At 41.7% G+C, this 27,574-nt stretch overlaps 1 protein-coding gene across 1 annotated transcript; it reads right to left on the bottom strand.

Moving 5' to 3' along the window:
• Nucleotides 1–281: 281 nt before the first annotated feature.
• Nucleotides 282–27,569, bottom strand: LOC118374239 (interleukin-2 receptor subunit beta). Its single transcript, XM_052513236.1, has 14 exons — nucleotides 27,348–27,569; nucleotides 20,249–20,388; nucleotides 17,806–17,905; nucleotides 11,132–11,243; nucleotides 10,921–10,996; nucleotides 10,516–10,615; nucleotides 8,280–8,413; nucleotides 7,882–8,074; nucleotides 7,401–7,500; nucleotides 6,786–6,870; nucleotides 4,557–4,923; nucleotides 4,282–4,418; nucleotides 3,940–4,026; nucleotides 282–398 (listed from the first exon to the last, which is right to left on the bottom strand). The coding sequence occupies exons 3-14, from the start codon at nucleotides 17,873–17,875 to the stop codon at nucleotides 282–284; spliced, it is 1,578 nt and encodes a 525-aa protein (XP_052369196.1). The 5' UTR covers nucleotides 17,876–17,905; nucleotides 20,249–20,388; nucleotides 27,348–27,569.
• Nucleotides 27,570–27,574: the final 5 nt, after the last annotated feature.

Consider the following 27,574-nt stretch of genomic DNA (forward strand, 5'->3'; position numbering starts at 1 on the left):
AGTAAACTGCCTGCTACTCAGGCGCAGAGGCTATGGTATGCATATTATTAGTAGATTTGGGTAGAAAACACACTGAAGTTTCTAAAACTGTTTGAATGATGTCTGTGAGTATAACAGAACTCATATGGCAGGCAAAAACCTGAGAAAAATCCCACCAGGAAGTGGGAAATCTGAGGTTTGTAGTTCTTCAACTCTTTGCCAATCCATGATACAGTGTAAAGTTGGTCCGATTGCACTTCCTAAGGCTTCCACTAGATGTCAACAGTCTTTAGAACCTTGTTTCAGGCTTCTACTGTGAAGGAGGAGCGAATGAGAGCTGTTTCAATCAGGTGTTTGGCAGAAGGCCATGAGCTGGTCACGCGTGTGGCCATGAGAGCGACCTGTGTTCCAAAGCATTTCTAAAGACAAAGGAATTGTCCGGTTGGAACATTATTGAAGATTTATGTTAAAAACATCCTAAAGATTGATTCTATACATCGTTTGACATTTTTCTACGAACTGTAACGGGACTTTTAGAATTTTTGTCTGGACCTAGTGCGCCTCATGAATTTGGATTTGTGAACTAAACGCACAAACAAAAAGGAGGTATTTGGACATAAATGACGGACTTTATCGAACAAAACAAACATTTATTGTGGAACTGGGATTCTTGGGAGTGCATTCTGATGAAGATCATCAAAGGTAAGTGAATATTTATAATGCTATTTCTGACTTCTGTTGACTCCACAACATGGCCGGTATCTGTATGGCTTGTTTTGGTTGCCTGAGTACTGTACTCAGATTATTGCAGGGTGTGCTTTTTCCGTAAAGGTTTTTTAAAAGTCTGACACAGCGGTGGCATTAAGGAGAAGTATATCTATAATACCATGCATAACACTTGTTTCTTTTATCAATGTTTATTATGAGGACTTCTGTAAATTGATGTGGCTCTCTGCAAAATCACTGGATGTTTTGGAAGCAAAACATTACTGACCATAATGCGCCAATGTAAACTGAGATTTTTGGATATAAATATGAACTTTATCGAACAAAAAATAAATGTATTGTGTAACAGGAAGTCCTATAAGTGTCATCTGATGAAGATCATCAAAGGTTAGTGATGAATTTGATCTCTATTTCTGCTTTTTGTGACTCCTCTCTTTGGCTGGAATAATGGCTGTTTTTCTGTGACGAGGTGCTGACCTAACATAATCACATGGTGTGCTTTCGTCGTAAAGCTTTTTTGAAATTGGACACTGTGGTGGGATTAACAACAAGTTTATATTTAAAATGGTGTATAATACTTGTATGTTTGAGGAATTTTAATGATGAGATTTCTGTTGTTTGAAGTTGGCGCCCTGCACTTTCACTGGCTGTTGTCATATCTATCCCGTTAACGGGATTTCAGCTGTAACAAGTTTGTAAACTAACAAAGTAGTCTACAAGACAAAACACTATTTATGACTCTGTGTAACACAAAGCAATGAACACTAACTGTCTGTCTCTATTCACTCACCTGTTACCATCCTATCGAACCACAGCTATGCATGCATATCTATATACATATCTATGAATGTATGGATCTATGTAAAACATACCCATACCTCACACCATATGGCAATCTGGGATTCAAACAGCAACAAATGGATACCAAACAATAATATGGCGTCAATCTGTTAAAAAAATATAAAACCTGTCGGTTTCTGATATCTGTTTATATCTGAATCCCCTTCCGCATCTGCGGTGAAAGGTGACAGAGCTAGAGCGATGTTTGTCAGACCATGAGACATCCACGAAAAACGATTTTCTCACAAAAACGTCTGAATGGTTTAGCCTATAAAATATGGAAAGATGAGACTCTCACGAACACGTTGGATCCCACTGTGGAAAGGGGAGATTCTCAAGAAAGCAGTATGTGTTTTTCTCTACGACCCACACTAGTGTCACGGGAGTCACCTGAAGGTAACCGGTATCAGTTTAAAATGTCTTATGGAAGTATGGAGGTAATTTTGTGCCAACCAAAAAAAAAAAGGGGTTAAATATACTACCGTCAAAGTTTTAGAACACCTTATAGGGTTTTTCTTTATTTTTACTATGTTCTATATTGTAGAATAGTGAAGAAATCAAAACTATGAAATAACACATATGGAATCATGTAGTAACCAAAAAGGTGTTAAACTAATCAAAATATATTTTATAATTGAGATTCTTCAAAGTAGCCACCCTTTGCCTTGATGACAGCTTTGCACAATCTTGGCATTCTCTCAACCAGCTTCATGAGGCAGTTACTTGAATGCATTTCAATTAACAGGTGTGCCTTGTTAAAAGTTCATTTGTGGAATTTCTTTCCTTCTTAGTGTGTTTGAGCCAATCAGTTGTGTTGTAACAAGGTAGTGATGGTATACAGAAAATAGACTAAGTCCATATTATGGCAAGAACAGCTCAAATAAGCAAAGAGAAACGACAGTCCATCGTTACTTTAAGACATGAAGGTCAGTCAATATGGAACATTTCAAGAACTTTCAAAGTTTCTTTAAGTGCAGTTGCAAAAACCATCAAGCTCTATGATGAAACTGGCTCTCATGAGGACAGTCAAAGGAATGGAAGACCCAGAGTTACCTCTGCTGCAGAGGATAAGTTCATTAGAGTTTCCAGCCTCAGAAATTGCAGGCCAAATAAATGCTTCACAGAGTTCAAGTAACGGACACATCTCAACATCAACTGTTCAGAGGAGACTGAGTGAATCAGGTCTTCATGGTTGAATTGCTTCAAAGAAACCACTACTAAGAAGATACTTGCTTGGGCCAAGAAACAAAAGCAATGGTGGAAATTTGTCTGGAGTCCAAATTGGAGATTTTTGCATCCAACCGCCGTGTCTTTGTGACGCGGTGTGGGTGAACGGAGAATCTCTGCATGTGTATTTCCCACCGTGAAGCATGGAAGAGGAGGTGTTATGGTGTGGGGGTGCTTTGCTGGTGACACTGTCTGTGATTACTGTAGAATTCAAGGTACACTTAACCAGCATGTTTACCACAGCATTCTGCAGTGATACGCCAACCCATCTGGTTTGGGTTTAGTGGGACTATCATTTGTTTCTCAACAGGAAAATTACCCAACACACCTCCAGGGTGTGTAAGGGCTTTTTGACCAAGAAGGAGAGTGATGGAGTGCTGCATCAGATGACCTGGCTTCCGCAATCCCCCAACCTCAACCAACTTGAGATGCTTTGGGATGAGTCGGACCGCAGAGGGAAAGAAAAGCAGCCAACAAGTGCTCAGCATATGTGAGAACTCCTTCAAGACTGTTGGAAAAGCATTCCAGGTGAAGTTGGTTGAGAGAATGCCAAGAGTGTGCAAAGCTGTCATCAAGGCAAAGGGGGGCTATTTGAAGAATCTCAAATATAAAATATATTTTGATTAGTTTAACACTTTTTTGGTTACATCATGATTCCATATGTGTTACTCATACTTTTGATGTATTCACTATTATTCTACAATGTAGAAAATAGTAAAAATAAAGAAAAACCCTTGAATGAGTAGGTGTTCTAAAACTTTTGACCCCCCTGTTCTAGTAACTTTCTCAATCCTGGTTGGGAGATTACCATCTTGGCTTCCTCCAACCAGGATTTCTGGATAACCAGGGAATTTGGGGAAAATTACAAGACTTTTCCAAACCTAGACCTTGGTGAAATGTTTTCAAAGCTCAGCTCTGAGCTTCTTTCACTGGCATGTAGCCGCCACTAGAGGGCTCTATTGCCATTGAAGAAGACAGGAGAGACATCTCCTTGATCAGCCTGCCTGGATGACTGGTTCTCATACCCAGGGATGGAGCCAACCCCAACCCAGAGAAGGGGAAGTGTAAACTGATCAGTGGAATAGGTAAGGGAGTGGAACAGAATGGAAATATATTGTTAGTGGTAATAAGAGGGATATGGTTACAGGGGGTCACAGTTGGCCTGACCTCATCCTCCACGCTCTCCTGGCTTTCCTGATCCTCTCCCCCACTGCCAATGCCTGAATCTGGGCTCTGAGGGGCCAAGAGTTGGGCCTGGAGATGGAGATTATCCACACGTTCATAGGAGGAAGACATTGTGAGAGAACCTCCTCCAACCCCCATCTCCATACCCTTTCTCCCTACACTATCCAACCCAGGTAGGGTGAAGGGAAGCTGGGGGAAAGCGGGCAGGGAAATGGGTAAGGGGGTGGAGCAGAATGTAAAGTTATTGTTATTGATAAGAGGAATAAGCGAAACCAGATGGAAGTCCTGAGAGACAAAATGGGGGGTGGATGCAATAGGCCCGACCGCATCCTCCACGCTCTCCTGACTTTCCTGATCCTCTGCCCCACTGCCGATGCCTGAATCTGGGCTTATGAGGGCCCGACGCTCGGCCTGGAGCTTCTCAAAACGCCCGTAAGAAGAAACCTCGAGGATATCTTCACCTGCACTGATGCCTTCAAGTACACCTCCACCCCCCTTCTCTCCATCCTGCCCTCCACCCAACATCTCTCTATCCTTCCCTCCACCCCCTATCTCTCCCTCCTTCCCTCCACCCCCCATCTCTCCCTCCTTCCCTCCACCCCTGATATCTTCGTCCTTCCCCCCTACACCTCTATTACTATCCATCCTTTCTCCTCTGTTCTCCTCCTTCCACTCATCTATCATTTCAGTAGTGCCCCCTACTGGTCCGTAAGGGGAGTGTACAGAGCAGGGTTCCAGCTTGATGGAGGTGGATCCAGGCTGGGAGCATTGAGATAAGAAGTAGCTGGAGTTGGAGAAGCCGGAGCAGAAGGAGTGGCCACTGTTGTCCCATCTCTTCTCTTGTGGTGGTGTCGTCCTCAAGGGGGTGACGTTGTCCAGGCTGTCGGTGATCTCTACCTGGGAGATGTCTTCACGGTGTGAGGCAGAGTTGTTGGATTCAAGGGCTAACAAAGGACCCAGCCAAGCCTGCAGGCGCACACACACACACACACACACACACACACACACACACACACACACACACACACACACACACACACACACACACACACACACACACACACACACACACACACACACACACACACACAGAGAGAGAGAGAAAGAGAGACATAAAGAGGAGAGGTAAATGAAAGGATGATAATTGTTATTTTTCTATTGCAGAGGAGGCTACAAGCCTGAGGACTGCATTGTCTTCCGACAGGTGGCTTCAATCATACATGATGCTAATTCTTAGACAATGATGAGGACAGCTCATAATAATGTCTGGTAACAAATATCTGGAAACTGTGTGTTTTATCTGTTTGATACCATTCCATTCATTAGGCTCCAGCCATTATAACCTGACTACAGCCATTATAACCTAACTACAGCCGTTATAACCTAACTACAGCCATTATAACCTAACTACAGCCCTTATAACCTAACTACAGCCATTATAACCTAACTACAGCCATTATAACCTGACTACAGCCATTATAACCTAACTACAGCCATTATAACCTAACTACAGCCATTATAACCTGACTACAGCCATTATAACCTGACTACAGCCATTATAACCTAACTGCAGCCGTTATAACCTAACTACAGCCATTATAACCTAACTACAGCCATTATAACCTAACTACAGCCATTATAACCTAACTACAGCCATTATAACCTAACTACAGCCATTATAACCTAACTACAGCCATTATAACCTGACTACAGCCATTATAACCTAACTACAGCCATTATAACCTGACTACAGCCATTATAACCTAACTACATCCATTATAACCTAACTACAGCCATTATAACCTGACTACAGCCCTTATAACTTAACTACAGCCATTATAACCTAACTACAGCCCTTATAACTTAACTACAGCCATTATAACCTAACTACAGCCATTATAACCTAACTACAGCCATTATAACCTGACTACAGCCATTATAACCTGACTACAGCCATTATAACCTAACTACAGCCATTATAACCTAACTACAGCCATTATAACCTAACTACAGCCATTATAACCTGACTACAGCCATTATAACCTAACTACAGCCATTATAACCTAACTACAGCCATTATAACCTAACTACAGCCATTATAACCTAACCACAGCCATTATAACCTAACGACCGCCATTATAGCCTAACGACCGCCATTATAACCTAAATACAGCCATTATAACCTAAATACAGCCATTATAACCTAAATACCGCCATTATAACCTAACTAAAGCCATTATAACCTAACTACAGCCGTTATAACCTAACGACCGCCATTATAACCTAACTACAGCCACTATAACCTAACTAAAGCCATTATAACCTAACTAGAGCCATTATAACCTAACTACAGCCGTTATAACCTAACGACCACCATTATAACCTAACTACAGCCATTATAACCTAACTACGGCCATTATAGCCTAACTACAGCCATTACAACCTAACTACAGCCATTACAACCTAACTACAGCCATTATAACCTAACTACAGCCATTATAACCTAACTACAGCCATTATAACCTAACTACAGCCATTATAACCTAACTACAGCCATTATAACCTAACTACAGCCATCATAACCTAACTAGAGCCATTATAACCTAACTACAGCCATTATAACCTAACTAAAGCCATTACAACCTAACTACGGCCATTACAACCTAACTATCACCATTATAACCTAACTACAGCCATTATAACCTAACTACAGCCATTATAACCTAACTACAGCCATTATAACCTAACTACCACCATAACAAGTTAGTGAACAATACAGGGAATAGGGTCCCTTTTGGCACATAACTTCAGTCAAAAGTAGAACTGACCTTGAAGTTTCCATCGTGATGGAGGTTGAGGCCCTCAAAGTACCTGGAGGGATCTGGTATAGGAGGATTCAGAATCTTCTTGACCCTGTCAGCAATGAACGGAAATGAAAGGAAGTTGCACTTAACCAACTACAAAACATTACATCTAAAACATGATGTTTACTTTGCAGTCCGTTGGTGTTAAAATACATCACATTTACAATGGACCCCACCCCCTTCCACACACACACATACCCCCCTTCCACACACACACACACACACACACACACACACACACACACACACACACACACACACACACACACACACACACCCTTCCACACACACACACCCTTCCACACACACACACCCTTCCACACACACACACCCTTCCACACACACACACCCTTCCACACACACACCCTTCCACACACACACACCCTTCCACACACACACACACACACCCTTCCACACACACACCCCCTTCCACACACATACACACACCCCTTCCACACACATACACACCCCCTTCCACACACACACACACACACACACACACACACACACACACACACACACACACACACACACACACACACACACACACACACACACACAGACACACACAGTACTCACTTTCCTTTGCAGAGCAACATGGAGACCAGCAGGACCAGTACAACAACAGCTCCCACCATGGTGACCACCACAAAGTCCTGGTCTAGAACATCAGGACTACCTGAGAACAGGACCAGAGGAACAACACAGAACATAATTAGAACATAACAACACCACTGTTTTACTAAAATATTGGCATAGAAAACCCTTCATTTACATTTCTGTCTGTAAGTTTGTTTTGAGCATGTGTCTGTCTGTCTAAGAACGAAAGAAAGAAATAGGGAAGAAAGAAGGAGCTATTTTTCAAGATTCATATGGAAACACACTACTATGCCTGCCTTCCAAATGGCAACATATTCCCTGTTTAGTGCAGTGCTTTTGGCCCCTAGGGCACTGGACTATGTAGGGAACTATAGGGCCATTTGGGACACAGCCCAAGTATATATAGGCCCACATTCAAATGTGTACTAATAACCAATGACATCACTGATGCTCTATTTACCTGTTGGCTTCATCTGGCCCAGAGTGGAGACCCATGATGCACTGGGGCTCCAGTCGCTCCACTGACAGGCTGGGTAATCGTCTGGGTCGGCTCGAACCCGGACTCTGACCTGGTACCTCCTTCCTCTCTCCAGCATCTCAGGGTCCAGGTCAAAATAGGTCTGTTTGTTTGATATGTTCACCTCCACAGCATCCTGCAGGAGCACAACATACACAACATACACAACATACATACGTAGGTCTACTTTTACATAGTGTACAAAGAGATGTGCACTCTTTCACTGTATTCTCTCTTTCACATCTCTCCCCTTTCCCACTTGTTATTATCTATCCTCTGTCTCTGTCTCTCTTCCTCCCCCCCCCCCTCTCTCTCTCTCTCTCTCTCTCTCTCTCTCTCACCTCCCAGTGATGTAGTTCCTGTTTCCACTGTAGTTGGAAGTCATAGTTGAATATCATTTCTGAAATGGGAGCTCCTGGTGTCCAGGCGATTGAGGCATTGATGACGGTCGGCTTGCCAGGGGGATGCATTTTAACTGCCAAATACAAAACAACACAGTTAATGTACTCATAGTAGTACTAATATATTACTAATATCACTGTAACAGAACTACTAGTACTAAGTTGAATTAGAAATGTTAGCATCAGGTATGAATTAGTATTAAGTTGTGTACAATGCATTCAGAAAGTATTCAGACCCCTTCCCCCTTTCTACATTTTGTTACGTTACAGCCTTATTCTAAAATTGATTTAAAAAAATATTTCCCCATCAATCTACACACAACACCCCATAATGACAAAGCAAAAACTGTTTTTTTGAAATGTTTGCAAATTTATTAAAAGTAAAAAACAGAAATACCTTATTTACATAAGTATTCAGACCCTTTCCTATGAGACTTGAAATTGAGCTCAGGTGCATCCTGTTTCCATTGATCATCCTTGAGATGGTTCTCCAACTTCATTGGAGTCCACCGGTGCTAAATTAAATTGATTGGACATGATTTGGAAAGGAACACACCTGTCTTTATAAGGTCCCACAGTTGACAGTGCATGTCAGAGCAAAAACCAAGCCATTAGGTCGAAGGAATTGTCCGTAGTGCTCCGAGACAGGATTGTGTTGAGGCACAGATCCGGGGAAGGTTACCAAAAAATGTCTGCAGCATTGAAGGTCGCCAAGAACACAGTGGCTCCATCTTTTTTAAATGGAAGAAGTTTGGAACCACCAAGACTCTTCCTAGATCTGGCCACCCGGCCAAACTCAGCTATCGGGGGAGGTGACCAAGAACCCGATGACAGAGCTCCAGAGTTCCTCTATGGAAATGAAAAAACCTTCCAGAAGGACAATCATCTATGCAATCATCGATAAAAATCAAGCCTTTATGGTAGAGTAACCTGGCATAAGTCACTCCTCAAAAAAAGGCACGACAGCCCGCTTGGTGTTTACCAAAAGGCACCTAAAAGACTCACACCATGAGAAACAAGATTCTCTGGTCTGACGGAACCAAGATTAAACTCCTTGGCCAGAATGCCAAGCATCACGTCTGGAGGAAACCTGGCACCATCCCTATGGTGAAGCATAGTACTGGCAGCATCATGTTGTGGGGGTGTTTTTCAGCGGCAGGGACTGGGAGACTAGTCAGGATTGAGGGAAGGGTGTAAGGAGAAAAGAACAGAGAGATCCTTGATGAAAACCTGCTCCAGAGCGCTCAGTACCTCTGACTGGGGCTAAGGTTCACCTTCCAGCATGACCTGAAGCACACAGCCAAGACAACGCAGGAGTGGCTTCAGGACAGGTCTCTGAATGTCCTTGAGTGGCCCGGACTTGAACCCGATCGAACATTTATTTCACCTTTATTTAACCAGGTAGGCAAGTTCTCTGGAGAGACCTGAAAATAGCTGTGCAGCAACTCTCCCTGCCCACTCTGACAGAACTTGAGAGGATATGCAGAGAAGAATGGGAGAAATTCCCCAAATACATCTGTGCCAAGTTTGTAGCGACATACCCAAGAAGACCCGAGGCTGCAATCGCTACCAAATGTGTGTCAACAAAGTACTGAGTTAAAGGGTCTGAATACTTATGTCAATTTTTAAATATTTTTATACATTTGCAAAAATGTATAAAAACCTGTTTTTGCTTTGTCATTATAATAATAATAATAATAATAATAATAATATATGCCATTTAGCAGACGCTTTTATCCAAAGCGACTTACAGTCATGTGTGCATACATTCTACGTATGGGTGGTCCTGGGAAACGAACCCACTACCCTGGCGTGACAAGCGCCATGCTCTACCAACTGAGCTACAGAAGGACCATTATGGGGTATTGTGTGTAGATTATGAGGGGGGAAATGATTTTATACATTTTAGAATAAGGCTGTAACATAACAAAATGTGGAAAAGGTGAAGGGGTCTGAAGACCTCCTGAATGCACTGTATATTAATAAGCTTTCCAGCATGATTGTATTGCATTTTGTTGTATCATCGTGTATTGATTTTGTGTATTTTGTATGCTGACTTCACAAAACCTCATAAAGTTATGGTATTGTATCATTGTAGTTGGTGTACAATTAATGTAGTAGGTTAGTAATAGATGACACATCGTACATATTATCACTCAAATTACTGTACACTTACTGTGGTTAAATGGTTGATACAGGTATTCAATCTGTGTCACATAATCTTCTGCTTGTCCACACCGTACAACAATGGATATTTCATCCTCTTCCCAAAAGAACTGAAAGATCATTTACAGAGGCTCCGTTAACCAGGGTTGTTTGCCTATCGGTCTATATATATGCTGTCATTGTTTTATTATTAGTAGTATTATTATTAGTATTCTTATTATTATTATTAGGAAAAAATGTTATTATATATATTTTTTTAAATGACAAATTCCTGGTTAATTTATTAATTCAGATTAACGTGTTACATTCATGTTATTACTTTTAAAATAGTTTTTAAATCATTGTTTTGATCTATAATAATGCACATATATAACCAAGCATTGGTTTTAACTTGATGTAGTTTTATAAAACTCACTGGATTGCCCTCAAAGACCAGACTGCCGCCTCTCAAGGTTGTGTTGAAACCGGCCAAGGACTTCATCTCACATTGCCTGTAGTTACAACAGTGAGCCATTGTTTTAGTTAGCATCCCAAATGGCACCCTATTCCCTATATAGTGCACTACTTTAGACCAGGACTCTATGAGAATGGGGTTCCAGTTAGGCTGCATCCTTAGTCTTCTTTACCTTTTAAACCCGGGGTATTCACCATGCAGAGTGCACGGCATGTCTGGGGGTATGCATGTGTTGTTCAACACACACGTGATGTTACTGATGAAGTCATTGACACACTGCAGACCTATGAGAGACAGAGACAGAAAGAGTGAGAGAGGAGAGAGAGAGAGAGAGGAGAGAGAGAGGCAGAGAGAGGAGAGGAGAGAGAGAGAGAGAGAGAGGAGACAGAGAGGCAGAGAGAGAGAGAGAGGAGAGAGAGAGGCAGAGAGAGAGAGAGAGGAGAGAGAGAGGCAGAGAGAGGAGAGAGAGAGGCAGAGGAGAGAGAGAGGCAGAGAGAGGAGAGAGAGAGGCAGAGAGAGTGAGAGAGGAGAGAGAGGAGAGACAGAGACAGAGAGAGTGAGAGAGGAGAGAGAGAGAGGAGAGAGAGAGGCAGAGAGAGGAGAGAGAGGAGAGAGAGAGGCAGAGAGAGGAGAGAGAGAGGCAGAGAGAGAGAGAGAGGAGAGAGAGAGGCAGAGAGAGGAGAGAGAGAGGGAGAGAGAGGAGAGAGGAGAGAGAGAGGAAACAGAGAGAGAGAGAGAGAGAGGCAGAGAGAGAGAGAGAGGAGAGAGAGAGGAGAGAGAGAGGAGAGAGAGAGGCAGAGAGAGGAGAGGGAGAGAGGAGAAAGAGAGAGGCAGAGAGAGAGAGAGAGAGAGAGAGAGAGAGAGAGAGAGAGAGAGAGAGAGAGAGAGAGAGAGAGAGAGAGAGAGAGAGAGAGGGGGAGAGGGAGAGAAAGAGGCAGAGAAAGAGGCAGAGAGAGAGAGAAAGAGAGAGAGAGAGAGAAAAAAAGAAAGAAAAAAAGAAGGAACAGCATGTCAGAAATCAGCTCAATGCAATTGAAGAATCCATAGACTCTAACCACTTCTGGGAAAATTGGAAAACACTAAACAAACAACAACACAAAGAATTATCTATCCAAAATGGAGATGTATGGGTAAACCACTTCTCCAATCTTTTTGGTTCTATAACAAAGAACAAAGAGCAAAAACATATACATGATCAAATACAGATCTTAGAATCAACTATTAAAGACTACCAGAACCCACTGGATTCTCCAATTACATTGAATGAGTTACAGGACAAAATAAAAACCCTCCAACCCAAAAAGGCCTGTGGTGTTGATGGTATCCTCAATGAAATGATCAAATATACAGACAACAAATTCCAATTGGCTATACTAAAACTCTTTAACATCATACTTAGCTCTGGCATCTTCCCCAATTTACATTTACATTTACATTTAAGTCATTTAGCAGACGCTCTTATCCAGAGCGACTTAAATTGGTGCATTCACCTTATGACATCCAGTGGAACAGCCACTTTACAATAGTGCATCTAAATCTTTGGAACCAAGGACTGATCACCCCAATCCACAAAAGTGGAGACAAATTTGACCCCAATAACTACCGTGGAATATGTGTCAACAGTAACCTTGGGAAAATCCTCTGCATTATTATTAACAGCAGACTCGTACATTTCCTCAATGAAAACAATGTACTGAGCAAATGTCAAATTGGCTTTTTACCAAATTACCGTACAACAGACCATGTATTCACCCTGCACACCCTAATTGACAACCAAACAAACCAAAACAAAGGCAAAGTCTTCTCATTCTTTGTTGATTTCAAAAAAGCCTTCGACTCAATCTGGCATGAGGGTCTGCTATACAAACTGATGGAAAGTGGTGTTGGGGGTAAAACATACGACATTATAAAATCCATGTACACAAACAACAAGTGTGCGGTTAAAATTGGCAAAAAACACACACATTTCTTCACACAGGGTCGTGGGGTTAGACAGGGATGCAGCTTAAGCCCCACCCTCTTCAACATATATATCAACGAATTGGCGCGGGCACTAGAAAAGTCTGCAGCACCCGGCCTCCCCCTGCTAGAATCCGAAGTCAAATGTCTGCTGTTTGCTGATGATCTGGTGCTTCTGTCACCAACCAAGGAGGGCCTACAGCAGCACCTAGATCTTATGCACAGATTCTGTCAGACAGTAAATCTCAGTAAGACCAAAATAATGGTGTTCCAAAAAAGGTCCAGTCACCAGGACCACAAATACAAATTCCATCTAGACACTGTTGCCCTAGAGCACACAAAAAACTATACATACCTTGGCCTAAACATCAGCGCCACAGGTAACTTCCACAAAGCTGTGAACGATCTGAGAGACAAGGCAAGAAGGGCATTCTATGCCATCAAAAGAAACATAAATTTCAACATACCAATTAGGATTTGGCTAAAAATACTTGAATCAGTCATAGAGCCCATTGCCCTTTATGGTTGTGAGGTCTGGGGTCCGCTCACCAACCAAGACTTCACAAAATGGGACAAACACCAAATTGAGACTCTGCACGCAGAATTCTGCAAAAATATCCTCCGTGTACAACATAAAACACCAAATAATGCATGCAGAGCAGAATTAGGCCGATACCCACTAATTATCAAAATCCATAAAAGTGCCGTTAAATTCTACAACCACCTAAAAGGAAGCGATTCACAAACCTTCCATAACCAAGCCATCACCTACAGAGAGATGAACCTGGAGAAGAGTCCCCTAAGCAAGCTGGTCCTGGGGCTCTGTTCACAAACACAAACACACCCTACAGAGCCCCAGGACAACAGCACAATTAGACCCAACCAAATCATGAGAAAACAAAAAGATAATTACTTAACACATTGGAAAGAATTAACAAAAAAACAGAGCAAACTAGAATGCTATTTGGCCCTACACAGAGAGTACACAGCGGCAGAATACCTGACCACTGTGACTGACCCAAAATTAAGGAAAGCTTTGACTATGTACAGACTCAGTGAGCATAGCCTTGCTATTGAGAAAGGCCGCCGTAGGCAGACATGGCTTTCAAGAGAAGACTGCACTTCCTAACCTCCTGCCCAATGTCTAACCCCATATTAGAGAGACATATTTCCCCCAGATTACACAGATCCACAAAGAATTCGAAAACAAATCCAATTTTGAAAAACTCCCATATCTTTTGGGTGAAATTCCACAGTGTGCCATCACAGCAGCAATATTTGTGACCTGTTGCCACGAGAAAAGGGCAACCAGTGAAGAACAAACACCATTGTAAATACAACCCATATTTATGCTTATTCATTTTATCTTGTGTCCTTTAACTATTTGTACATTGTATATATATATATAATATGACATTTGTAATGTCTTTACTGTTTTGAAACTGTTGTATGTGTAATGTTTACTGTTAATTTTTGTTGTTTTTCACTTTATATATTCACTTTGTATGTTGTCTACCTCACTTGCTTTGGCAATGTTAACACATGTTTCCCATGCCAATAAAGCCCTTGAATTGAATTGAATTGAATTGAGAGAGAGAGAGAGAGAGAGAGAGGGGCAGAGAGAAAGGGAAACAGAGAGAAATAAAAAAATAACAACAGTTTTAATATAAGGGTCGATATAATGTTTTATAAGGCTCTATATCATGTTTTATAAGGCTCTATATCATGTTTTATAAGACACTGTCATGTTTTACAAGACTCTATGTCATGTTTTATAAGGCTCTATATCATGTTTTGTAAGACTCTATAACATGTTTTACAAGACACTGTCATGTTTTACAAGACTCTATGTCATGTTTTATAAGGCTCTATGTCATGCTTTTTAAGGCTCTATGTCATGTTTTTAAGGATCTGTGTCATGTTTTTTAAGGCTCTATGTCATGTTTTTTAAGGCTCTATGTCATGTTTTTTAAGGATCTGTGTCATGTTTTTTAAGGCTCTATGTAATGTTTTACAAGGCTCTATATCATGTTTTATAAGGCTCTATATCATGTTTTGTAAGACTCTATATCATGTTTTACAAGACACTGTCATGTTTTACAAGACTCTATGTCATGTTTTTTAAGGCTCTATGTCATGTTTTTAAGGATTGTGTCATGTTTTTTAAGGCTCTATGTCATGTTTTTAAGGATCTGTGTCATGTTTTTTAAGGCTCTATGTCATGTTTTTTAAGGCTCTATGTCATGTTTTTTAAGGCTCTATGTCATGTTTTTTAAGGCTCTATGTCATGTTTTTTAAGGATCTGTGTCATGTTTTTTAAGGCTCTATGTCATGTTTTACAAGGCTCTATATCAGGTTTTATAAGGCTCTATATCATGTTTTGTAAGACTCTATATCATGTTTTACAAGACACTGTCATGTTTTACAAGACTCTATGTCATGTTTTTTAAGGCTCTATGTCATGTTTTTAAGGATCTATGTCATGTTTTACAAGGCTCTGTCATGTTTTACAAGGCTCTGTCATGTTTTACAAGGCTCTGTCATGTTTTACAAGGCTCTGTCATGTTTTACAAGGCTGGCTCTATATCATGTTTAATCATACACTACCGTTCAAAAGTTTGGGGTCACTTAGAAATGTTCTTGTTTTTGAAAGAAAAGCATTTTTTGTCCATTAAAATAACATCAAATTGATCACAAACACAGTGTAGACATGGTTAATGTTGTAAATGACTATTGTTGCTGGAAATGGCAGATTATTTATGGAATATCTACAGAGGCCCATTATCAGCAACCATCAGTCCTGTGTTCCTATGGCATGTTGTGTTAGCTAATCCAAGTTTATCATTATAGAAGGCTAATTGATCATTAGAAAACCCTTTTGCCATTATGTTAGCACAGATGAAAACTGTTGTTCTGATTAAAGAAGCAATAAAACTGGCCTCCTTTAGACTAGTTGAGTATCTGGAGCATCAGCATTTGTGGGTTCAATTATATGCTCAAAATGGCCAGAAACAAAGAACTTTCTTCTGAAACTCGTCTATTCTTTTTCTGAGAAATGAAGGCTATTCCATGTGAGAAATTGCCAAAAAACTTAACATCTCGTACAATGCTCTGTGTACTACTCCCTTCAAAGAACAGTGCAAACTGGTTCTAACCAGAATAGAAAGAGGAGTGGGAGGCCCCGGTGCACAACTGAGCAAGAGGACAAGTACATTAGAGTGTCTAGTTTGAGAAACAGATGCCTCACAAGTCCTCAACTGGCAGCTTCATTAAATAGTACCAACAAAACACCAGTCTCAATGTCAACAGTGAAGAGGCGACTCCGGGATGCTGGCCTTCTGAAAAACAGCTTCTATCTCAAGGCCATCAGGCTGTTAAACAGCCATCACTAACGCAGAGAGGCTGCTGCCTACATACAGACTTGAAATCATTGGCCACTTTAATAATTGGAACACTAGTCACTTTAATAATGTTTCATATCTTGCATTACTCATCTCATATGTACAGTATATACTGTATTCTATACTATCTATTGCATCTTGCCAGTGCAGCTCTGTCGTTGCTCATCCATATATTTATATTTATATATTCTTATTCCATTCCTTTACTTAGATTTGTGTGTATTAGGTATCTGTTGTGGAATTGTTAGATATTACTTGTTTGCTGCACTGTCAGAACTAGAAGCACAAGCATTTTGCTACACTACCAATAACATCTGCTAACCATCTGTATGTGACCAATACAATTTGATTTGATTTGAGTTACTGCAAGTCATAAAGAGGAGCTGCCTCCACTATTCCAGCACCATTTCAACTTCAACATCATCAAATCACCTCTTCTTCATCTAATAAAGTGACAACTAAAATATAACCCTCCCCCAAAATGTGTCCAATCAACATAAGCTAAATATGTGGCTGTCCATGGTTCTGATTTATGTGTGCATGCATGTGCGTTCGTGCAAGTAGTAAAACATGTTGACTCACTCTACTTGTAGAGAAACACCAATGCCATCCTCCTCTCTTTCACATTGAAACAGTACAAGCTTATTTACAGTACAAGCTTATTTTTTTGTCCTAGGCTACCTGGCTAAAATGCTTGCTTGAACGTCCATCCTCTCAGGCCAGGGGCACAACAATGTATGAATTAATGGTTGGATCAGAATTGCTTTTGGCCAATACGGAGAATGAAGTAAATGCACAAGTCCAAATCTCTACCTCCATCAATGGCTAATTTAGGAAAGGGACACTGGAGGACAACAACAACACACGCAACAATTCAGTTGTTTCTGTTAATGATGTTTAATCTCAACGTGTTTTGATAGGAGAGACGCCAAATCCAAGCTGATATCCAAGCTGATATCCAAGCTGATATCCAAGCTGATATCCAAGCTCATATCCAAGCTGATATCCAAGCTGAAATCCAAGCTGAAATCCAAGCTGATATCCAAGCTGAAATCCAAGCTGATATCCAAGCTGATATCCAAGCTGATATCCAAGCTGATATCCAAGCTGATATCCAAGCTGATATCCAAGCTGATATCCAAGCTGATATCCAAGCTGATATCCAAGCTGATATGACACCATACATTATTTACCATTCATTTCTATTAGGCACAAAAAATAAGACGTTTGTAGAGTCACAAGCTTGATGTAATCATTGCAATGAATATGGGACCAAACACTAAACTGTTTACTACTTTAACACACATTAAAGTACTTTTGGTCCCCTAAAATGGGTAGACTATGCACAAAAGGTGCTGTCATTTCTAAAAAAGGTTCACCCGATATGGATGTAAATACACTCAAAATAAAGCTGACAGTCTGCACTTTAACCTCAAAGTCGTTATACATGTGTTGTAATGCATTGTGAAGGGTATTGATGACTTACAGGACTGTGGTTGGCTGGAGCAGGTTAGTAGGGGGAGGAGCAGGATGACATAGAGACACCATAGAACCATTATGACTTCTTCCTGGTCCTTTTTCTCATTCTAGAACACAGTAGGAGACATGACCTTAGCAACAGGTGGTTTAGTGTTCCAAATGGTACCCTATTTCTTATATAGGGCACTACTTTTGACCAGGGCTCATTTGACTCTGGTCAAAAGTAGTGAACTATGTAGGGAATAGGGTGACATTTGGGATGGAAGAAAGACTGAAGCATGAGAAGAAAAAGTGCAACTTTCTATGTCTGTCTGCGTGGTGTGTTTTTTCCATGAAAGTAGATCAAGTGTTATCAGTTTAAGCGTAGCCGCACACGCATACACACACACACACACAAACACACACACAGTGAAAGCCACAGAAAATGAACAGGTGTGCAAGTGGGAGAGGGATCCATACATCCTCATTTACAGAATAGAAACTTATTAGGTCACATAAGGTGAAATACATGTCAGATATAATTAACATCAGTTGAATACAAAGTAACATCTGTTTGACTGTTGCATATCAGTAGACATGAAGGTTATTTGTGTAAATCATATCAGTAGACATGAAGGTTATTTGTGTAAATCATATCAGTAGACATGAAGGTTATTTGTGTAAATCATATCAGTAGACATGAAGGTTATTTGTGTAAATCATATCAGGTGACATGAAGGTTATTTGTGTAAATCATATCAGGTGACATGAAGGTTATTTGTGTAAATCATATCAGTAGACATGAAGGTTATTTGTGTAAATCATATCAGTAGACATGAAGGTTATTTGTGTAAATCATATCAGTAGACATGAAGGTTATTTGTGTAAATCATATCAGTAGACATGAAGGTTATTTGTGTAAATCATATCAGGTGACATGAAGGTTATTTGTGTAAATCATATCAGGTGACATGAAGGTTATTTGTGTAAATCATATCAGGTGACATGAAGGTTATTTGTGTAAATCATATCAGTAGACATGAAGGTTATTTGTGTAAATCATATCAGGTGACATGAAGGTTATTTGTGTAAATCATATCAGTAGACATGAAGGTTATTTGTGTAAATCATATCAGTAGACATGAAGGTTATTTGTGTAAATCATATCAGTAGACATAAAGGTTATTTGTGTAAATCATATCAGTAGACATGAAGGTTATTTGTGTAAATCATATCAGTAGACATGAAGGTTATTTGTGTAAATCATATCAGGTGACATGAAGGTTATTTGTGTAAATCATATCAGGTGACATGAAGGTTATTTGTGTAAATCATATCAGGTGACATGAAGGTTATTTGTGTAAATCATATCAGGTAACATGAAGGTTATTTGTGTAAATCATATCAGTAGACATAAAGGTTATTTGTGTAAATCATATCAGTAGACATAAAGGTTATTTGTGTAAATCATATCAGTAGACATGAAGGTTATTTGTGTAAATCATATCAGTAGACATGAAGGTTATTTGTGTAAATCATATCAGGTGACATGAAGGTTATTTGTGTAAATCATATCAGGTGACATGAAGGTTATTTGTGTAAATCATATCAGTAGACATAAAGGTTATTTGTGTAAATCATATCAGTAGACATGAAGGTTATTTGTGTAAATCATATCAGGTGACATGAAGGTTATTTGTGTAAATCATATCAGGTGACATGAAGGTTATTTGTGTAAATCATATCAGGTGACATGAAGGTTATTTGTGTAAATCATATCAGTAGACATGAAGGTTATTTGTGTAAATCATATCAGTAGACATGAAGGTTATTTGTGTAAATCATATCAGGTGACATGAAGGTTATTTGTGTAAATCATATCAGTAGACATGAAGGTTATTTGTGTAAATCATATCAGTAGACATGAAGGTTATTTGTGTAAATCATATCAGTAGACATGAAGGTTATTTGTGTAAATCATATCAGTAGACATGAAGGTTATTTGTGTAAATCATATCAGGTGACATAAAGGTTATTTGTGTAAATCATATCAGGTGACATGAAGGTTATATTGTGTAAATCATATCAGTAGACATGAAGGTTATTTGTGTAAATCATATCAGGTGACATGAAGGTTATATTGTGTAAATCATATCAGGTGACATGAAGGTTATATTGTGTAAATCATATCAGGTGACATGAAGGTTATTTGTGTAAATCATATCAGGTGACATGAAGGTTATTTGTGTAAAACATATCAGGTGACATGAAGGTTATTTGCGTAAAACATCTTATTAACAAAGTTGCATTTGTTTAAACCAACGTTCTTACACACTGGTATGCCAGAATCAAACCAAGCACAAACTTAAACACTGTAAACCCATTTAGTAGGTTATTCAAATTTGCATAGCATTTTAGGTGCATTTCAAACATTTACATGTTTTTAATATTGCAGATATTTTGTCTCTTACCTTTAGATATTGAACGGCCCAAGCTGGGGTTAGTGTTGGGCTAGAACAAAACCATGTTGAATCAGGGGGGTTAGTATTGCAGATATTTTGTCTCTTACCTTTAGATATTGAACGGCCAAGCTGGATGAGTTGTGATGGAACTAATGAAAAAACATGGAAAGGGTTGGATGAAGGATGATGTTCTACTGATGGTGTTACTAACTATGGTATTACTCCCTCCCTCCCTCCTCTCCCTCCCTCCCTCCCTCCCTCCCTCCCTCCCTCCCTCCCTCCCTCCCTCCCAATATCAGTGTGTCAATCATAATCAAGATGATCATCCTACCAACGACCAGAGTCTCTCTGTGACACGTTCTAACACACTCAGGTTCTAGAAATATACACTTAGCCACACACTATACTATCACCTAAAGACGTTTCCAGAACCATGGCCAGAGATGCAACAGTTGAACCATGCTAATCATCTGAGACACTGTTGTCCTTTGACAGTCACTATTGCTGTTATTGATATCTCTGTATATTATTGTCAGGGCCTGTATTCATAAAGCATTTCAGAGTAGAAGTACCGATCTAGGATCAGTTTTGCCTTTTAGATCATAATGTATAAGATTACATGGACAAGGGGACCTGATACCAGATCAATAAAGCATCTCAGAGTAGAAGTGCTAATCTAGGATCAGTTTTGCCTTTTAGATCATATATATATATATATATATATATAAATATAAATATAAATATAAATATATAAACAGTAGTTCCGATAGCTGTACATGGGCAGTGTGCTGTTTGCTACCATTCTCTCATGTGTTTTTTTTAGTAAAAGGTCACTGTGGTTAGAGAGACATGTTATGTTCAGTCTGAGGTGTGAAGTTTCCACTCCTTTAAAAAAAACACCTAAAAACAACCATCTAACAGGTATAAGATGTGTTGACTGGGTGAAGAAGAAGGCTCATAACAATGCCTGGAATGGAGTTCAAGGAATCAGTGTGTTAGATGTGTTTGATACCCTTCCATTAATTCTGTTCCAGACATTACTAGGAGTCCGTCCTCCAATTTAAAGTGCCACCAGCCACCACTGGTTTCTGTACATTGTTAGCTGTGAAGCCTTGTGATGTCGTGTTCACTGTCGTGGTCACTGTTCACTTTCCAGCCCTAACCTGGTAGCCTGGTCCCAGATCAAAGCTTTCCTGCCTTAACCTGATATCCTGGTCCCAGATCAGGGCTTTTCCTGTCTTAACCTGGTAGGCTGGTCCCAGATCAAAGCTTTCCTGCCTTAACCTGATATCCTGGTCCCAGATCAGGGCTTTTCCTGTCTTAACCTGGTAGCCTGGTCCCAGATCAAAGCTTTCCTGCCTTAACCTGATATCCTGGTCCCAGATCAGGTCTTTTCCTGTCTTAACCTGATAGCCTGATCCCGGATCAGGGCATTCCTGCTATAACATGTTAGCCTGATCCCAGATCAGGGCTTTTTCCTTCCGTGACCTGAAAGCAGAGAACATACACACACACACACACATGCATTGCCCACGCAAGCTCGAACACAAGTGCAGTCTTCATGCAAGCTAACACTCACACACACACACACACACACACACACACACACACACACACACACACACACACACACACACACACACACACACACACACATCGTGCATGCACACACACACACACATTGTGCATGCACACACACGCACACATTGTGCATGCACACACACATTGTGCATGCACACACACGCACATTGTGCATGCACACACGCACACGTGCATGCACACACACACACACACACACACACACACACACACACACACACACACACACACACACACACACACACACACACACACACACACACACACACACACACACACACACACACACACACACACACACACACACACACACGGGCTACAGGTAAGAAAACCACAACGTCCTCGTTTCCCAGAATGTTTACAAGCTGTTTCCAATAACAAACAAACCTCAAACCACTAACACCACCGTCCCTTCCTCCTCTCTTCTCTACCTCTCTTCTCATCCTCTCCCAAACTAAACCTCATACTAACACCCCCTCCCTTCTTCTTCTTATGTACACCTCTCACCTCACCCTCCCTATCACTCTCTGACTTCCTTTCTACCAACGCTCACTCCCTGACTCTCCCCTCCTCCCCTCCCTATCTTCTCTCTGACTCCCCCCTCCCTATCTTCTCTCTGACTCCCCCCTCCCTATCTTCTTTCTGACTCCCCCTCCCTATCTTCTCTCTGACTCCCCATCTTCTTTCTGACTCCCCCTCCCTATCTTCTCTCTGACTCCCTCTCCCTATCTTCTCTCTGACTCCCCCCTCCCTATCTTCTCTCTGACTTCTTTTCCACCAACGCTCACTCCCTGACTCTCCCCTCCTCCCCCTCTTCTCTGACTTCCTTTCCACCAATGCTCACTCCCTGACTCTCCCCTCCTCCCCCTCACTATCTTCTGTCTGACTTCCTTTCCACCAACACTCTCTCCCCTCCTCCCCCTTCACCTCCCCCTCTTGTATTTGACTTCCTCTGTACCTGTGGCTGGGTGTGTACATCCTGTCCTACTTAAACACTGGACCAAATCAACCCCTAGGCTACATCCTAACTGGCACACTTATTCCCTATATAGTGCACTATATACCCTAGAGGTCCTGGTTAAAAGTAGTACACAATATAAGGAATAGGGTGCCATTAGGAACACACTCCAAAGCCCCTCCACAATGAGGACAACGGTCTCCAGTTCAACTCTACTGGGAGCCCACAAGGTGTGCAGGGTTTTGCTCCATTTCTATTTGAACATCCTGTCCTAGTAAACCCAGGCCCAGATCAGCTACTAGTCCTCTACATAATAAAGCCCTAATCAATCCATAGCCCCCTCTATAATAAAGCCCTAATCAACCCATAGCCCCCTCTATAATAAAGCCCTAATCAACCTATAGCCCACTCTATAATAAAGCCCTAATCAACACATAGCCCCCTCCATAATGAAGCCCTAATCAGCTCCTAGCCCCCTCCATAATGAAGCTCTAAACAGCTCCTAGCCCCCTCCATAATGAAGCTCTAATCAGCTCCTAGCCCCCTCCATAATGAAGCCATATTCAGCCACTAGTCACCTCTATAATGAAGCGCTAATCAGCTCCTAGCCCCTCCATAATGAAGCTCTAATCAGCTCCTAGCCCCCTCCATAATGAATATCTAATCAGCTCCTAGCCCCCTCCATAATGAAACTCTAATTAGCTCCTAGCCCCCTCCATAATGAAAATTGAACCAGCTCCTAGCCCTCTCCATAATGAAGATTGAATCAGCTCCTAGCCCCCTCCATAATGAAAATTGAACCAGCTCCTAGCCCCCTCCATAATGAAAATTGAACCAGCTCCTAGCCCCCTCCATAATGAAGTCCTTATCAGCTCCTAGCCCCTCCATAATGAAGTCCTTATCAGCTCCTAGCCCCTCCATAATGAAGTCCTTATCAGCTCCTAGCCCCCTCCATAATGAAGTCCTTATCAGCTCCTAGCCCCCCCCCATAATGAACATCTAATCAGCTCCTAGCCCCCTCCATAATGAACATCTAATCAGCTTCTAGCCCCCTACATAATGAAGCCCTAATTAGCACCTAGCCCCCTCCATAATGAAAATTGAACCAGCTCCTAGCCCCCTCCATAATGAAAATTGAACCAGCTCCTAGCCCCCTCCATAATGAAACCCTAATCAGCTCCTAGCCCCCTCTATAATGAAGTCCTTATCAGCTCCTAGCCCCCTCCATAATGAAGTCCTTATCAGCTCCTAGCACCCTCCATAATGAAGTCCTTATCAGCTCCTAGCCCCCTCCATAATGAAGTCCTTATCAGCTCCTAGCCCCCTCCATAATGAAGTCCTTATCAGCTCCTAGCCCCCTCCATAATGAAACCCTAATCAGCTCCTAGCCCCCTCCATAATGAAGTCCTTATCAGCTCCTAGCACCCTCCATAATGAAGTCCTTATCAGCTCCTAGCCCCCTCCATAATGAAGTCCTTATCAGCTCCTAGCCCCCTCCATAATGAACCCCTAATCAGCTCCTAGCCCCCTCCACAATGAAGCTCTAATCAGCTCCTAGCCCCCTCCATAATGAAGATTGAATCAGCTCCTAGCCCCCTCCATAATGAAAATCTAATTAGCTCCTAGCCCCCTCCATAATGAAAATTGAATCAGCTCCTAGCAGCTCCTAGCACCCTAGCACCCTAGCACCCTCCACAATGAAAATCTAATTAGCTCCCAGCACCCTCCATAATGAAGATTGAATCAGCTCCTAACCCCCTCCATAATGAAACTCTAATTAGGCCCTAGCCCCCTACTCAAAGACTCCCTAATCAGCCCCTAACCCCCTCCATAATGAAACTCTAATTAGGTCCTAGCCCCCTCCATAATGAAACTCTAATTAGGTCCTAGCCCCCTACTCAAAGACTCCCTAATCAGCTCCTAACCCCCTCCATAATGAAACTCTAATCAGCTCCTAGCCCCCTCCATAATGAAAATTGAATCAGCTCCTAGCAGCTCCTAGCACCCTAGCACCCTCCACAATGAAAATCTAATTAGCTCCCAGCACCCTCCATAATGAAGATTGAATCAGCTCCTAACCCCCTCCATAATGAAACTCTAATTAGGCCCTAGCCCCCTACTCAAAGACTCCCTAATCAGCCCCTAACCCCCTCCATAATGAAACTCTAATTAGGTCCTAGCCCCCTCCATAATGAAACTCTAATTAGGTCCTAGCCCCCTACTCAAAGACTCCCTAATCAGCTCCCAACCCCTCCATAATGAAACTCTAATCAGCTCCTAGCCCCCTCCATAATGAAACTCTAATTAGGTCCTAGCCCCCTACTCAAAGACTCCCTAATCAGCCCCTAGCCCCCTCCATAATGAAACTCTAATTAGGTCCTAGCCCCCTACTCAAAGACTCCCTAATCAGCCCCTAGCCCCCTCCATAATGAAACTCTAATTAGGTCCTAGCCCCCTACTCAAAGACTCCCTAATCAGCCCCTAGCCCCCTCCATAATGAAACTCTAATTAGGTCCTAGCCCCCTACTCAAAGACTCCCTAATCAGCCCCTAGCCCCCTCCATAATGAAATTCTAATTAGTTCCTAGCCCCCTACTCAAAGACTCCCTAATCAGCCCCTAGCCCCCTCCATAATGAAACTCTAATTAGGTCCTAGCCCCCTACTCAAAGACTCCCTAATCAGCCCCTAGCCCCCTCCATAATGAAACTCTAATTAGGTCCTAGCCCCCTACTCAAAGACTCCCTAATCAGCCCCTAGCCCCCTCCATAATGAAACTCTAATTAGGTCCTAGCCCCCTACTCAAAGACTCCCTAATCAGCCCCTAGCCCCCTCCATAATGAAACTCTAATTAGGTCCTAGCCCCCTACTCAAAGACTCCCTAATCAGCCCCTAGCCCCCTCCATAATGAAACTCTAATTAGGTCCTAGCCCCCTACTCAAAGACTCCCTAATTAACCCCTACTCCCTAATCAGCCCCTAGCCCCTCCATAATGAAACTCTAATTAGGTCCTAGCCCCTACTCAAAGACTCCCTAATCAGCCCCTAGCCCCTCCATAATGAAACTCTAATTAGGTCCTAGCCCCTACTCAAAGACTCCCTAATCAGGCCCTAGCCCCTCCATAATGAAACTCTAATTAGGTCCTAGCCCCCTACTCAAAGACTCCCTAATCAGCCCCTAGCCTCTTCCACAATGAAACTCTAATTAGGTCCTAGCCCCCTACTCAAAGACTCCCTAATCAGCCCCTAGCCCCTCCATAATGAAACTCTAATTAGCTCCTAGCCCCCTACTCAAAGACTCCCTAATCAGCCCCTAGCCCCCTCCATAATGAAACTCTAATTAGGTCCTAGCCCCCTACTCAAAGACTCCCTAATCAGCCCCTAGCCCCCTCCATAATGAAACTCTAATTAGGTCCTAGCCCCCTACTCAAAGACTCCCTAATCAGCCCCTAGCCCCCTCCATAATGAAACTCTAATTAGGTCCTAGCCCCCTACTCAAAGACTCCCTAATCAGCCCCTAGCCCCCTCCATAATGAAACTCTAATTAGGTCCTAGCCCCCTCCATAATGAAACTCTAATTAGGTCCTAGCCCCCTACTCAAAGACTCCCTAATCAGCCCCTAGCCCCCTCCATAATGAAACTCTAATTAGGTCCTAGCCCCCTACTCAAAGACTCCCTAATCATCCCCTAGCCCCCTCCATAATGAAACTCTAATTAGGTCCTAGCCCCCTATTCAAAGACTCCCTAATCAGCCCCTAGCCCCCTCCATAATGAAACTCTAATTAGGTCCTAGCCCCCTACTCAAAGACTCCCTAATCAGCCCCTAGCCCCCTCCATAATGAAACTCTAATCAGCTCCTAGCCTCTTCCACAATGAGGACAGTGGTCTTCAACCTTGATTCTAGAGATCTAAAGGGTGTGCAGGGTTTTGGTGCAGCCCAGCACTAACACAGAACAAAGCCTGGGCTTCTCTGGGCCCAGGATGGAAGAATCCTTTCCTAGCGCATAGTCTGGACACATTCCATCAGCCCCAAGGGATGGGAGAGGTGTATGCAATACTGTAACAGCTTCACTCTCTGTGAGTCTCTCAAGTGATAATAGTCATCATCATCACTACCGTGATCATGACCTAAACTGTGTAATACTGTGTCTTCCAAATGATCACACTCAAACCCACACATGGCCACACACACAGGCAGAGTAGCTTTTCTTGATTGAACAACAAATGTCATCCATAACCAATACATCATAGATGTAGGATCTTCATTTGAGACAGTTTTCTATAGCAGGAAAGCAACTGGAAATGTGAATTATTATGTGGATTATAGTTATAGTTATGTGGATTATGGATATTTGTGGTAGGGACTGATATATTTTTCGATAGGGCAAATCAAGTCTGACATTTTAAATTGGAAATTACAAGCGTTAGAAGCCTTATTGAGCCTTGAATACACGACAAGTTAGCATTTTCTACTGTGCAGGACAATTCTAAGCAACAAAAGAGTGATCAAATTAAGATCCTACATCTGTATATGAATATTCAAAGAGACTCTTACCTTACTGTATAGTGGACCTTCTTGTAGTCTCAGAAACGCCGGCTTCTCAATGCTCTACGGTTGAGTTACGTTTCACTCTGAACTGAAGGACACGTGCTTAATGATGAATCAGTTTCTTGTCTCTCAGTTGGTCACCACCAGATGATTCAAACCCATTAATGAGGAGAAAAACATCTGACTGCCTTCTCTGAAAAGTAAATGAGTGAACAGAAAAGAGATGACTGACT

Source organism: Oncorhynchus keta, unplaced genomic scaffold, assembly GCF_023373465.1.
Source record: "Oncorhynchus keta strain PuntledgeMale-10-30-2019 unplaced genomic scaffold, Oket_V2 Un_contig_992_pilon_pilon, whole genome shotgun sequence".
Taxonomy (NCBI): domain Eukaryota; kingdom Metazoa; phylum Chordata; class Actinopteri; order Salmoniformes; family Salmonidae; genus Oncorhynchus; species Oncorhynchus keta.